This window comes from Stigmatopora nigra, chromosome 14, assembly GCF_051989575.1.
Source record: "Stigmatopora nigra isolate UIUO_SnigA chromosome 14, RoL_Snig_1.1, whole genome shotgun sequence".
Classification (NCBI taxonomy): Eukaryota; Metazoa; Chordata; class Actinopteri; order Syngnathiformes; family Syngnathidae; genus Stigmatopora; species Stigmatopora nigra.
In genome coordinates this window covers 6,785,790-6,800,551 of record NC_135521.1, presented here as the reverse complement: position 1 = coordinate 6,800,551, position 14,762 = coordinate 6,785,790, and the positions used below count along the sequence as shown (strand labels likewise).

Genomic DNA, 14,762 nt, shown 5'->3' with positions numbered 1-14,762 from the left:
GACTTCATTGTCCATTGGAAAAACCCAACCAAGAAAATTCCTTTGATATGACGTTCCTTCATGTAATATCATGTGTTTCAGTGAAAAAGTATGAGATTGAAGTCGCTATATAATGTTAAGTGGTTTTGGGAGCTTTGAATTTAATCAGGATCCTACTCAAACATATTTGTTCCATCTGTAGAATCGAGTCATCTTCCCGCATTCCATTGCTTTTGTTTGCAGCCGTGATAGGGAAAGGCCTTTTGTTTGTGTTCCGTTGACTTTACATCCTTGGAAAGTACGTTGCCGCCCATACCTCACACCTGCTGCCTAAAAAAAAATGTCGGAATCTCTATGGGTGAACTGTTGATGTCGGATGCCTTGGAGGCCGCCCAGTGTGCGTCGAGGAAACGGCCGAGAACTTGAGCGGCGTGTCTACATCCATCGAGGTGGCCAAGAATGCGACTATTGTGTTTTTGGGTTGTTGTTTTTTAGTCTTCCAACCGTCCCTTGGCTCCTATTGAGCACCTGGAGAGTTCATATATTTTGTTTGCTTTGTTTGTGTTATGGAGAAATGCCAATGGGTCGTCATTTGGCTTTTGCCGCGTAATTTTGGGGGCTTTTTATTTTTGTAATCCCCTTTGACACTGGCCATGACATTTTTTTACATGGATTTCTTTCTGAAATACTAAGAGGTTAACCTGCATTTTTTTTTGCAAGTTGGTATTTATTTGTGTATTCTTTTTCCTTTAGGTATTAATTCATTGACTGGAATTGACGGAAATGGACATCCAATCCATTTTGACTGTGAGGAATGAAAGCCTCAAGTGGAAAAAATCAGGTATTTACAAGCCATTTCTACTTTTTAAAACATCAATTGTCTCCGCCGAAAATCTGATACAATTTTCCTGCAAGGATTAGATCTCCCACAACCTTTATGACTCTCGAGCCCTTCTATTAAAAAATTCTCCATTCCCATTTATGAAAGCGGAATCTATAGTTTAAGTGTAAGTCTTTGTGTTGCTTGGGTAAAACTTGTCTATCCATCACATTTGAGCTCATGTTGTCATAACATTAGCTAGTTGAACAAAGGTTACTTAAACAAGCCGGAAATTCCCCGTGATGGTCTGTCGCAGCTCAGCGTCTTGTCACTTTCTTGCCATTTCCCACTTTGTCACGCTTTTGCCTTTTTCTTCCACTACTCGAAAGAACCTATGCCATATGTATGGACTGCTGGATTTATGACAAACACTTTTTCTTTGGCCTGCAAGTAAGAGCAATGCATGCAACATAATTTATGACTACATAGACTTGTACAATCTAATCTATTTGACGTCATTTTCAGACTACAAACTTTAATTTTCAATTTTGCACGAAAGTTCTGAAAGGGTTTTACCGTGACTTAAATATCCATATGGATAACCTCTAAAAAAAAAACATTTTATTTCCAGCCAATATATCAATCAAGTTTAATTACAAACACATTTAAATGCTGGCCCAGTATCGTTTCAATATACTATGAGAGAAAGCATTTTGCATAACATATAATATTATGCTTGGCCTGTCAACGCTGGGCAGATGTGAGTTGCTTCAATCATTTTTAATACTAGATAAGGGTACACTGACACTTTAATATCCTCCCAAAATATCAACAGTCAAAAGAAAGTGTCCCTCCATTAATTTTAGTCCAGAAAAAAGAGAAGAAAATCAATAATGTTTTCAACCAGGGACTCGCATCTGTCATTAAAGTTGCTGGTGGATTCAACATTCCCTTTGACAAGCACTGGGGTCTCCGTTTCACTATTTCCCGGCTTTTGGCTTAACCTCCCTCCGACCGGTGCGTTGTAATGGCCCGATTTGACTGGTCGCCTGTGACATGCGCTGCTCCTTTTGTCATGAGTTGAGCGCTTTACAAGTGTCAGAGGGAAAGAAGAATTTGCTTCCGCGAGTCGGAGGTGCCTGGCTTTTTTTCCTCCCCCATGTGAGCAATAGTACTGGCTTGTTTTAGGAGGTCACGGGGTCAAGTTAGGCACTAATCCCCCTCTCAAGCTCCTTATGAACTCCTGAATGTCTTTGCAACATTTGCCATCCTAACTTGAACCAAAGCCCTTACATCTAGACCACATGAAAAAAAATCCTTGTATAGTTGTTTTTTTTCTTCTGTTTTTTTCCTCCACTTTTTGACTGTGCCCATTCAACCAAACATTCACAAGTAGCTGGCCACAGTTCGTTTGAGGAGGGCTTGAACTGTGGCTCGAGAGGCCTGTGTCCTCTTGTCTTGATAGGAACGGAAGTTCCACTAGAGGAAAGTTGAATGGGTCTTAAAATATGTCTTGTGTGTAGACCAAAAACAATGTAGTAAGGCTGATGATGCAAAACTGTCCTCCTAAGAATTCAAAATTGCATTGCAATGATCACAAGAAAAGGATTTACGGACTGACCATGTCATTGGGTACAAATCCAAAAACTAAATGCAATAACGTGGGGATGCTTGGGTTTACTTGCCTTCCATTTTTTTTGGTCATTTTTGGGTCGCATCCTTGTTAAGTAGGTTCTGATTCTAAAATGCTTAGTTACTTCTTATTTCTACTTAAAAAAAACATTCACCCTCTCGACGCTAACACTGACACGTTGCGTCATAGTCGAAGGTCATAATCATATAGCATATGTCCAAAATCAATGCACAGGAGTTAATTTAAAAAATAATAATAATAAAAAGTTGATTGAGAACCAGGCAGTTTGGTCCATTTTTTTTAATGCATGAACTTTAGAGTTCTTGATTAAAAAGCTATTTTTGTTTGTATGTCGGGGCTGAAATCGGTTCATAGCATATTTATTTATTTTAATAGAGGGATAGGATTTAAGTTAAAAATTGAAATAAACTTGTAAGTGAAGGCACTCCGGTAATGGATTTTGTTAGAGCAATGAACACTATTTGTGGAAAAGTAGTATTCATCTTTCTATTTGTTTTATTTTAACTTGTCTCTGCAGAATTCATAGTTTAATCAGCAAAAAAAATGACTACACCACAAACTGTACATATCTTTATAGTAAAATATATTTGTATGGTAAATTCAAGTATACTTATAGTGAACTCTTTAAAGATAAATGCAGAACATATGAATACTTCTTTAAGCAGGGCAACTAATGATAGATTTGGCAGACATCAGATTTTTCTGGGGATTTTTGCACAACTCCTTTTTTCTTCACCTCATCTTGCTCCACCAAAAAAAAAAAAGATTTTTGCAAGTTGAGAAATAGTCATATTTCTTGGTCTAATCAAGGCATTGGAACGTAGCCATGTCATATCTTTGGAGGCGCAAGGAGTGTGTATGGTGTGTGCCTTTTTAGGCGCAACCAATGTGAAGGTCAGTGAAGACAAAGCATTCCTACCCACATGCCTGCTTCCTACTTCTAATGGAGAAAACTCCTCAATGCAATTAAGGTTTTTATTATCGCTATATATAAACAATCTTAAACGGAGATTCGCCGTACGAGCACGCACGCACGCATATCCGTGGATGATGATGAGGAAACCTCGTCAATGGCCAGGAAACAACACAGCATGAGCTCAGCGGCGCGTGTCCCTGAAGGCAACGTGCTCCTGAAGGCAACGTGCTCCCCAGCCAGGTGTCTTTCCTGTTTACTGACCTCTTTATTTGGGTGTTTTCTTTAGGTCCGTCCTGTCAACAACTTCCTCCGAGCCACGCCGATCCTCTCCGGACAAGACAGGAAGTGAGATGAAGGCTCTGTACAATGCATTGTTTCCAGGCTGAGCTCATTTGCCTATTTTTGGACTCCGTTGAAGTATATCCAACCAAAAGGTACACAAACAATTCATTTCCTTTGCTATTCATTTGAGACCCTGACACTACACCACCTATGTTAGGGTCTGTAATCTTAGACTTTGGCTCGCTATAGGTTGGGAACGTTCCGATTTGATGTGAAAAACAAGGCTCACGGTAAAGATAATCTCACAATATGGCGATATAACTGATACATGGGTCAACACAGTCAAAAGGATTTTGCAAACAAGTTGTTTATTCTTCCAATTAGGGAGCGTAAAAACAAAATGAAGGCAATGACTCTTCATATTTCACAAAGCAATGGTCTGATGATGCGGTCAACCTCTGAACTATCCTCAAATATTTTCTCTGGACCCCATCTAGCGTTTAATCACTGAGGGCATTTCTGTGGTTTCAAGACCGTTTGAAGCGGTTTTAACTCCGGTGCTTTTCACGTATTTCTACATCAGACTCGTGAGCCACATATACCGCATAATACCCAACAGTTTGTTCAGAGAATCTTTTTGTTTTTGTTTTGCATTTTCAAATTGCATTCGCTCGCTGTTTGTCACGAGGAACATAACGCTTGTAAGCGGGTTTTGCACATTTCTCAACCCACAGCCTGAAAAGTTGATTCCATTATGGGAGGCAGGCTTTGAGGGATTGCAGACTCAGATTCGTTTGTTTCCCAGGGGGCCCCGGGACCGGTGTTCTACAGTAAAATGTGATACAGCTGCATTAATCCTGGTGATTGGACCTCAGCCCAGTAAGCATATTGCGTTGGAGACCGAGTGTGTGAACGCATGCTGATGCAGTTTGCGCACACATCTGTTTTATTGCGCATTGGCTGTACAACAGTGGCCAGCCAGGGTGATGACGGCAAACCGTCATAGTCAAAATGTTCAATTCTTTTACATCCAATACATGAGTAGATTAGTTTCGTTTTGTCAATTTTTCTCATGGTACGATCACACATTTTGCTCCTGCCAGGCCTCTGTGTCTTTATCGGGGATGCGTTAGGAGTGATCCCTTTGCCCTAAGTTGCCATGGCGACAGCAGAGGTAAAGGACCGACATTGACTATTTTGTAGTGCTTGTATTTTTTTTTTTAGAGGGGTTAAGATTTGACAAGAGTAGCCCAAATTTGATCAACCCCACAATGCATTACCCTCCCGCAACCAGTCTTTGAATATAATCCATTTGGCTGGAAAATATTTCCAAACTGGCAACACTGTTTTCAAACAGTAAATGACTGGCCTACTATAACGTTAAGTCAGGTTAATGCAAATATACTTGTGTATAGACCTCTGTAAGAACTCTCTGAACTCAGAGAAAGTGAGCTTGCATGTCTGCTTTGTGTATCGCTAAGACAAGGCGTCAAAAAGCTTTCCCCAACTGCGGACTGTGTTAAGTGAATTGCGAGCTTGAAGTCTTCCATCCATCTCCTCCGACGGCAGTGCTAATCTCATTTTTTTATCGCTATCATCCAACACGCGCATGCACACTGGTGACCTGCCACACGCATCAAAGCAAAACATCACAGTCCCTCCCCACCTTCCGTCCTCACTCATGATTCCATCATCGAGTACCGGCCGCAATCATGTTGGCCGCATTCCCACTTTCAAGTCGATCATGATTTATCTCTCCCAGTCAAATATGACTCCAAAACTTCACTAATGCAATGAGTAGTTATTCTGAGATTGGATTTTTAGGGCCTCCATTCACTCAAGTCAAGTCGATATTCTTAAATTTTGGCCTTAGGGTAGCGGAATAGAGTATTAATATGGTGATATTATCAATACTTATGAGCCTATGAGCTAATAGAATATCGGTATGCTCCTGGCATGAATTGAATCCCACCAAAATGTTCCATTAGAGCAATTGTTTTCTTCTAGAATTGTGTCTATGTTAACTCATTGCCTAACAATTCCTTTTCATTGGGCGAATGAATTATCGAGCACCATCAATGGCACTTTCGAGATATTATTTTTCTTATTATTTTGTTGTATTGCCTTGTTGTGAGACAATCCTTATCGGGAGCCTAGAATCGGAAATGCTACTTTATCGGGATTTCCCCAAAGGTTCTCAACACCACTGTTAACTCTGAAACTTTTCACAAGATGACATTGATGTTTGCGGGTGAGCGACCCCTCACTCGTGTTTACTCAGCCTTCCGTTATCTAAAGGGTCACCAAAGCCTTGATATGAGTGCCCATCTGCTATTATTTAAACCTTCTTTCACATTGATGACCTTTGTTGGGGTCAGATTCCAATAATACAACCAAACTTTTCTTATCTCTCTCCTTTTTCTTCTTCAAATGACCATGTATTTTTCTTTTCTGAGGCTTAACGTCCCCTCTGACTGAGCTATGACTCCTGCACTCTTCTACCCTGTTGCCATGGCTACTGTTTATTAATATTGATCTTTGACTTTGTGCCTCATCACGCTGTTGGGAGTGTGTGTGTGTGTGTGTGTGTTTCTCTCAGACACACACACACACACACAAAGCTCATAGTCCAGCTGGTTGCTTGTGTGGCTTATTTTTGGGAGCACGTGTTTTCAGTGGCTGTTGGAGGTTGAATTACTTTGGCAACAGTGAACCCTCGTGTTGGTTTTGGGCATACACATCATTTAGCCTCAACTAAAAAAGGATCCCAAAATTGAAAATACTATCTTGTTTTAGCTCATTTATTATGAGGGACTGTCAAATAATTTTGACTATAAATGCAATTGTATCTATTATTACTACTAGTTTCTCATATTTAAAATATCCTTTTTTGGCTTTAATTTATTTAGAATTTGTCCTTTTTAAAATTGTATACCATTGGCAATAATGATGTCAATCGATACACATATATCATGTATAAAGAAATTTGGTATTCAAAAAGGTATTTTAAGATCCATGTGCTATTTTGGAAGTCAGTTTTCTCCCCAAATTCTAATGATGTTGGAACCTTAACATCAAAATACAATTACTTGAGAATCATGTTCAACTGTATATATTTAATGACACAAACTACAACGAGAAGATATTTCATTTTCAATCTGATAAACTTTATTGTTTATAGCAAATAATCATTAACTTGGAATTTTATGGCTGCAACACATTCCAAAATAGCTCAGTTAGGGTCATGTTTACTGCTGTTTTCAACTTTTCATTTATTCATTTTACAAGCAGCTTATCCTCACGAGGGTGCTGGAGTCTATCTCAGCCAACAAGAGTTGCAAATGGCAAACACGAAAGTCCGAACCCACCAGAATTGAACCCTCCATCTCATTTTAAGGGTAGAATTCCTGAATTATTGATGATAGCTTTCTTATATGGAGCCTTTTGTCATTCGCTAACATTATGAAATCAACACATAAGAATTATGACATTCTTTCTGATAGTTATATTCCAAAATGGATTTGGAAAAGATGGATTCACATATGAAAAAAGTGAACGTCACTTCATTGAAAGTGCAGCTGCGGTGCTGTAGGACAGGTGTCCAATCGGAGGAACACATACCCTCTTACGACTCTTTCTGCCATCAATACGAGGAATATGTCACACTTGTTGACGTTTGTGGATGCCCGGGGCGCCATTTGACAAGTCTGAACACACACTCTAAATCATTACAGGAAGTGAGCGCAGCTGTTTCTGGCTCACCGCTCGAGCAAAAAAAAAAAGATGGAGTGCACATTTGTTCCAAAAAATCATCCTTTCGGGCACAGCTTTTCCGAAGTTGCCTCTTTAACCCTTTCATGTGCGAGTGACTATTTTTGGCCATTTAAAGAAATGTATTCACAAGCATTAGTTTACCTTATTTTTAAAAAAAATGTAAATGTATTTATGAATTAATACAAACTAAATGAATGAAATCCACACTGGTTACGGCCCCAAGTAACAATCTAATAGTAGTAGTTTTAATAGTTAATAATAGTAGTAGTTTTAATAGTTAATAATAGTAGTAGTTTTAATAGTTAATAATAATAGTAGTTTTAATAGTAGTTTTTAAATGATGAGTCAAAATTGGATGTCTAGTGTCGTCATAGGCAGTCAATGAGTTAAGCGAGTGTCCTGTAAGGGTTTTTTTTTAAGCTATAATTTGTGTATGAAATGGCTCATTGACATCATGCAGTCATTGGAAAGTATAATATATTTCCAAAGTTAAGCTTTCATTGATTTTTAAATAAAATCTTGGCACCAACTGTTCATGCATCTGATCATCAAAAGAAAAGAAGGCACAAAGTTCATATAATCAGGGGACAACTGAGATGAGACGGGGGAGGAAGAGGAGGGAATTGAGTGAGAAAAGAGGAGAGAGAGAGAGAGAGAGAGAGAGAGAGAGAGAGAGAGAGAGAGAGAGAGAGAGAGAGAGAGAGTAAGTGGGAAGTGACATAGACGGACGTTGTCAGTACGCACACTTAAGTTGGTTCTCAGCACATATTGAAAGAAGTCCTTCAAGTTGCACCTGCTCCAGTCAGGCCCGAGTCGGCTTGAGGCGAGATGAGTTCTTTGTTGGCCTTGCTTCTGGTCGCCCTAACAGGTATATTTCGGAGATGTTCCCAAATATTCTTTTCTCCTTATTGGTGTGATTCCACTTGTGTTGGCTTACATTTCAAATGAATGTTGTTAAACCCTGAAATGTCTACATAATGTACCATCAAAACGTTGAATTGCATGTGGTCAAATGAAGCTTTGTAAACCCTTTCATACACCCAGTATGATTTTTTTTGACTTATGGGCTGCCATTGATGAACTTGAACGTCCAATCCATTTTCAACTCACAGTATAAAATGGATTGGACGTCTATCGACATCAATATCGTCCAAAAAATTAAATTCTAAGGGGTGAAAAAGTTAACTGTACCCTTAAACAGCGTGTACTCCTCTATTATATTATATTTTGCACCCTGCAAAAATAGCCAAATGCTCTACAAAGGGTTAAAAGTGGCTGAACTGTTGAATAGTGACTACTTCACCTGAAAGGGTTACCGAAAGGTCACGCTTGACAGTAAAATTTGCCTCCTGTATAATGCATGTTGGTGCATAAAATGCGCCATGGCAGCACACTATTGAATGAGACATTGTGATTTATATGCTGTTGATTGTCTAAAAGGTTCTGTGAATGTTCATGTTTAAGTCCTAAAAATAAAAAGTAGTGACAATCTGTTTTTTAATGTCTCTTCTCATTTCAGTTAACGTCCACAGTGTGGATTTGTTGGATGCCACCGAGAGGAATTGTTCTCTTTCCCCACCGGTGAGCTCTGCATAACAAAAATTCAATGTTTTTGTAGAAAAAGACAGTTGAATTGATCAATAATAGGAGATGCATTGGTGATTGTTTATTATTGGGAAAAAAATGTAGGATTTTTTTAATCTTTCTTTTGGGATGTTTAGATATGCATTGAGTCAATTCCAAAAATATATACAATTATACATTTAGCAATTATACATTTTTGGGCATCATTTTTAATATTCTTTGGTTTTATTATTTATTTTGAATATCATCATATAATGCAGTCATTGAAATATTTTCAACACATTACTTTTCTTTGTTTTCTATCCACACACTACTTGGACTGGGTTATTTTTCCCCTCCCTGTCCAAATAAATTGGGAATCTTGCACCATCAATAGCACTCAAGCCCATCAGTCTTCTCTTTAATACTTGTATTGTAGAAAATCACAGTGGTTTTAATTGTTGATTCAACTGTTAATTCCCATTTTTGCTTTTGAAATGCTGTGATGTTATTTTCTCACAATAGCTTCAGTTGTGTTCCACAGTTAATGATCGCCAGTGATAGATAGGAGAAAGGATGAATCAGCATTTCACTGTGACTTTTACTGTCACTACTTGTGTGTGTGTGTTTGTGTGTGTTAGTATCTCCCCAGCACTGCCGTGAACAGCAGTCTCCAGCTGAAAGAGTTACGAGAACAAATGCTCTCCTCCAATCTCTCAGCCTACATCATCCCGGGAACAGATGCCCACTTGGTATGATGGTAACCAAATGCAATTAGCGTTCATTTGCGCCTTCCTTAACGTCATGTGTGTGTGTACCAGAGCGAGTACATTTCACCACGTGACGCAAGGTTGGCTTTCATGACGGGCTTCACAGGCTCCGCAGGTAGCGTCCTCCTCCCCTTTTTTCTCCGTCCTTCCAACGACTCACCACCGCTTTTCCCCCTCCTCTTAATAGCCTCCCCCTCACTAAAGCAGAAATGATGACTTACTCGGGATTAACCGTCCCACCGCTACTGAAAAAACTCACTTTATCCCTTCCCTGTGGAATAGCCAGATAAAAGGCGGCAAAGGGCCTTTGGCGGTTCGATTCCTACAACCCTTTCCCTCCTTCCTTCTCGCATACATTACCCAAGATTAGTCGATTGAACGTTGCCCCGCGTCCGCAGGCACTGCCGTGGTCACGCCAAGTAAAGCGGCGCTGTGGACGGACAGTCGCTACTGGGTTCAAGCGGAGAGACAGATGGACTGCAACTGGGATCTCCAAAAGGACGGTAGGCCTGAAAATAACGTCACGTTTCCCCATTGGAAATTCACAAGACCTGAATCATTGTTTCCCTGTTGGAAATTCTTCACAGTGTACATAAGCAGCATAGCGGAGTGGCTCATCTCCGAGGTACCGCAGGGAGGCCAGATCGGCTTTGACCCGTTCCTCTTCTCCCTCAGTGAGTCTCGCTCGCCCTAATTAACTCCCTGACAGACCCGTTGCCTTCAGAGTGCTTCATTCTTTGGCGTTTTCTCCCTTAGAAACGCAGGAGGACTACAAAATGAGTCTGGAGTCCAGCAATCGCAGCCTCAAGTCAATGCCTGGCAACCTGGTGGACCGAGTTTGGAAGGACAGACCCGCCATCTCGCCTGAAAGTCTCATCCGCCTGCCGGACAGGGTCATACGTACGTTTACCTTCCTTTATCTGGGGCTGATAAATAAACCCGCAGTGATGCGCGTCGCCATAAAGGGCACAAGGATGTTTGTATGGCTGAAAGATTAATGGCAACTTTGGGGGAATGGAGGTGGAAGGGAGTTATTGCAGCATCCATCTGGCAATTTAGACTTCAAATCATGCAGTTGGAAAATCAAACTAATGGAGGGAACCATAAATCTAATGGTAGCGCCTGGGTTTGACAGCACGTCGGGGTAAAAACACTATCCAGATTTGATGCTTGTGTAAATTTACTGATTATAGCAGAGAATAATCATGTGCTGGAAGACAGGTTTACTCAAATTGATAACCTTAGTTAATATTTTGAAGGCACTGTTTGGTTTTCTTTGATTATTATGTGTAGTTGTTTATCCTATCTACAAATGACACTCCCATAAAAAGGTTTATATTGTGGTTCTTAATTGAAATGGAAAATGGGAAGGCTATATACATGTTAAATAATTTTGAGAGTATTGGAGTTCACTATTAGTTTTTAAGAGCCACATAAATGAATATCTGTCAGCATGAAAATGACATTTTTTTTAATAATGTGTCGTTTTGAATATGCTAGTGAGTTCTTTGCATTATTATTATTTTTTCCTGATTTTCAATCTTAAATCGCACATTTGAGTACAATGCCAACAGTAGTGTTTAGGTGTGAATATGCTATATGAAATTGATGGTTGGATAACATTGTCAACACAGAAAGGTCCTGGCAGGTGAAAGTGAATGAAATCCGGAATCAGATGAAGGACAATCCGTACCAACCCACCGCTCTCCTACTGTCGGCGCTTGATGAAACGGCATGTGAGTCACTTCATAATTGACAGAATGTTCATTGCATGACTCATTCAAACTATAATTGTATTCCTTTGCAACGTGTTTCTTTTCAAGGGCTGTTTAATATGCGTGGCAACGACATCCCCTTCAACCCATTCTTCTACTCGTACACTTTGCTGACCATGGATGAGATCTGGTACATTTTTTCATGGATTGACCATATCAAATTGAAAGAATGTCATAGTTTAGTGCCATTTTTATACATTTTCAATGGGAGAGGGGAGAAGATACTACTCCCACTATACTATATTCTTCTTTCTAATCCAAATTTTGTCCATCAGGCTCTTTTTGCACAAAGAGAGAGTGACAGAGGAGCTGGAGATGTACCTGAATGCGTCATGTGCCGGGCCTTTCTGCGTGCAGTTAAAAAGCTACAATGTTATGTTGGATGAGCTAAAGGAGTACGTGAACAACCGGCCGGGAATCAAAGTGTGGATCGGCATTGAGTACACTAACTACGCTCTTTTTGAAGTCATAAAATCTGAGGTATGTGGTTTGAATTGCATTTTCTATCCCACTTTTGGTAGATTTTCCAATTCATTTGGGGGCATTTTGGTATCAATGTCTTGTTAACTGTTTATTCATTGTTAATTATTATATATTATAATTGTTCATTTGTTAATTGTTTAAATTTAATTGACATTGGAAATGAGAATTCCTGACCTAACACTCTTCAGTACAACCAAAAACGTTTTTTTTAAAGTATCACTACAAATGTTTTCTTCATATAAACACATATAACTTCACGCATGAAACCTGCAGGATAAATTCACAACCAGCTCGTATTCCCCTGTGATGACCACCAAAGCGGTGAAAGATGACACGGAGCAGCGCATTTTAAGAGACGCTCACGTATGTCATGCTTATTAACGTTTTGTAAAAAAAAATATGGTAACAAGATATGCACAATGCCATTATGTCTTTGTTCCAGGTGAGAGACGCCGTTGCTGTCATCCAACTTCTCATGTGGTTGGAAAAGGTGGTACCGGAAGGGAATGAGACCGAGTTGAGCGCCTCGGCATATGTCAATCATTGTCGTAGGTATACATATATATATTCAGAAAACTTGCAAAAAACTTGCATTAAGTATAAATTCTAAGAAGATATTTCCTTTCAGCAAACAGAATGACAACAAGGGACCAAGTTTCGAGACCATATCTGCAAGTGGACCAAATGCTGCCCTGGCACATTACAGGTTAGTCGTGGGATAATACGTACATCGTGGTGGTATGCTGTGATACTTTGTATCACGATAGATTATCCATATAATTCCACCAAGAATCGATACAGATCGCCAACATCATTTTGAACTTAAATAGTGTCTATCTTTACTCATTTACCGTCATTTACGACTCTAGACAATCAACCTTTTGTGCACTTGATTTTCAGAATTTTTTCATGTATAACTTGTGTTGTGTTATTCGTTCAATTTGGATGTCTGTTATAGTCAATGGGAGCCAATGATAAACAAAAGACGCTCTTTCATTCATTCATTTAATTTCCAAGCCACCTAAAATACTATTGCTGTATTTATCTATAGAAATTTTGCATTGAAATATTGTCCAAGTCCTTCTCTTTAATAGTTTTATCTTGCAAGAAAATTGGAGATTACGTTCCTAAAGGGAAAGGGGTCACAATTAGATTACTTTATTCATTCTGTACTTGGGAAATTACATTGTGTTATATGGGCTGATTAGTTGTTGATTTATCACGTTACTGCATTTTTCATGTTTTTTTTAGCCCAACAGCAGAAACCAACAGGAAGCTGACAGTTGATGAGATGTATTTGGTGGATTCTGGTGGTCAGTATCTGTGAGTAACAAATACGTGCACACACACACACACGTGTACACACATCACTCATTGTGGCCATCACTTGTCAGAGATGGAACCACGGACATCACAAGGACCGTCCACTGGGGGACCCCCACCGCTTTGCAAAAGGTAACATTTACATCAAGCAGTCAATGAGATGCAGGAATTGAAATTCTGTCAAGCCACCATTCATTAACACCACCTTTTCTGTGTCCTTAAACAGGAGGCCTTCACCAGAGTGCTCATTGGAAATATTGAAATATCTCGAACAATCTTTCCTTCGGGGACCAAAGGTGAGGAATGTTGATTGAGAACTCCAAAACGGTGGAGGAAAACCAGCAGGTGGTGATGTTGGACTGCCGTGCCGTCTTTGCAGCAGCCGGTTTTGACTTTATAATGTGCTGCTCCATCCCCCCCCAGGTGTCAACATGGAGATGCTGGGACGTAGGGCATTGTGGGAAGTGGGTCTTAACTACGGCCACGGCACTGGACACGGGGTCGGGAATTATTTCGGAGTTCACGAGTGTACGCTGACTCTTTTTCCCTACCCTCACTTTTAGTACTTTAGAATAGTACTCATCCATTTTTTTCATTCAAAGTAACAACTTAGATTATATTCTTGCTTTTCAATCATTAATTCATTTTCCGTAGTGTTTATGGAGCTCATTCATTAAAAAATACAAAACATTTTTTTTTTGTCCAGGGCCTGTTGGGTTTCAGAGCAACAACATTCCCTTTCGAGAAGGCATGTTTACCTCAATAGGTGAGACCTTTTAGAACATTTAACACTTCAGGTCGAAATCCACCAATGCCAGACAATGAGTTCATTAGAAAATGTCATAAATATCCTCTATTAGTATCAAATTTACCCCACCGAAACTCATTTCTGGTGGTCTGTGGCCATAAGCAACAACAGTCTTGGCCATCCAATATCTTATCCATCTACACATACTGATACTTTAATACTTTTAACAACCCAATTGGGGTCATATAGTGCACTGGCTTGCAAAAAAAATCTTCATATAAGAAACACTGGACTATAAACTGACGGTATAGTCTGAAAAGAAAAATGGACATGAGATAAAAACCATATTTTGTCATCAGAACCTGGTTATTACAAAGAAAGCGACTTTGGGATCCGCATTGAAGACATTGCAGTGGTTGTGCCCTCCCAAACAAAGGTAGAGACAACCCGAGCATTATGGATTGGTCAGTCATTTATTATTGAAAAGCAGAATGTGGTTATTGATTCTGTCCTCCTCCTACAGTATGGCCATAACTACTTGACATTTGACACTGTGTCCATGGTTCCCTACGACAGAAAGTTGATTGACACCTCTCTTCTCAGCCCAGTCCAGGTATCATAATTATGGATTTAACTGATTCTCATCATCCGGATTTCGCAACATTCCCAAAAATG

At 39.6% G+C, this 14,762-nt stretch overlaps 1 protein-coding gene across 5 annotated transcripts in view; it reads left to right on the top strand.

Moving 5' to 3' along the window:
- xpnpep2 (X-prolyl aminopeptidase (aminopeptidase P) 2, membrane-bound) overlaps positions 1-14,762 on the top strand; it is a 70,312-nt gene that overhangs the window by 54,867 nt on the left and 683 nt on the right. For 2 of the 5 annotated variants that reach the window (XM_077732156.1, XM_077732157.1), the window contains 21 exons: positions 733-820; positions 3,656-3,803; positions 8,945-9,006; positions 9,630-9,740; positions 9,810-9,873; positions 10,157-10,261; positions 10,346-10,432; positions 10,515-10,658; positions 11,393-11,494; positions 11,582-11,663; positions 11,809-12,013; positions 12,290-12,379; positions 12,459-12,568; positions 12,645-12,722; positions 13,268-13,339; positions 13,411-13,471; positions 13,566-13,635; positions 13,763-13,867; positions 14,046-14,105; positions 14,447-14,523; positions 14,611-14,700. In XM_077732156.1, the coding sequence (XP_077588282.1) occupies positions 9,687-9,740; positions 9,810-9,873; positions 10,157-10,261; positions 10,346-10,432; positions 10,515-10,658; positions 11,393-11,494; positions 11,582-11,663; positions 11,809-12,013; positions 12,290-12,379; positions 12,459-12,568; positions 12,645-12,722; positions 13,268-13,339; positions 13,411-13,471; positions 13,566-13,635; positions 13,763-13,867; positions 14,046-14,105; positions 14,447-14,523; positions 14,611-14,700 (1,656 nt within the window). In that variant the 5' untranslated portion in view covers positions 733-820; positions 3,656-3,803; positions 8,945-9,006; positions 9,630-9,686. Of the gene's footprint in view, positions 1-732; positions 821-3,655; positions 3,804-8,164; positions 8,294-8,944; positions 9,007-9,629; positions 9,741-9,809; positions 9,874-10,156; positions 10,262-10,345; positions 10,433-10,514; positions 10,659-11,392; positions 11,495-11,581; positions 11,664-11,808; positions 12,014-12,289; positions 12,380-12,458; positions 12,569-12,644; positions 12,723-13,267; positions 13,340-13,410; positions 13,472-13,565; positions 13,636-13,762; positions 13,868-14,045; positions 14,106-14,446; positions 14,524-14,610; positions 14,701-14,762 lie in introns of those variants that run through there. The other 3 variants (XR_013328537.1, XM_077732154.1, XM_077732155.1) reach the window with 3 other exon arrangements.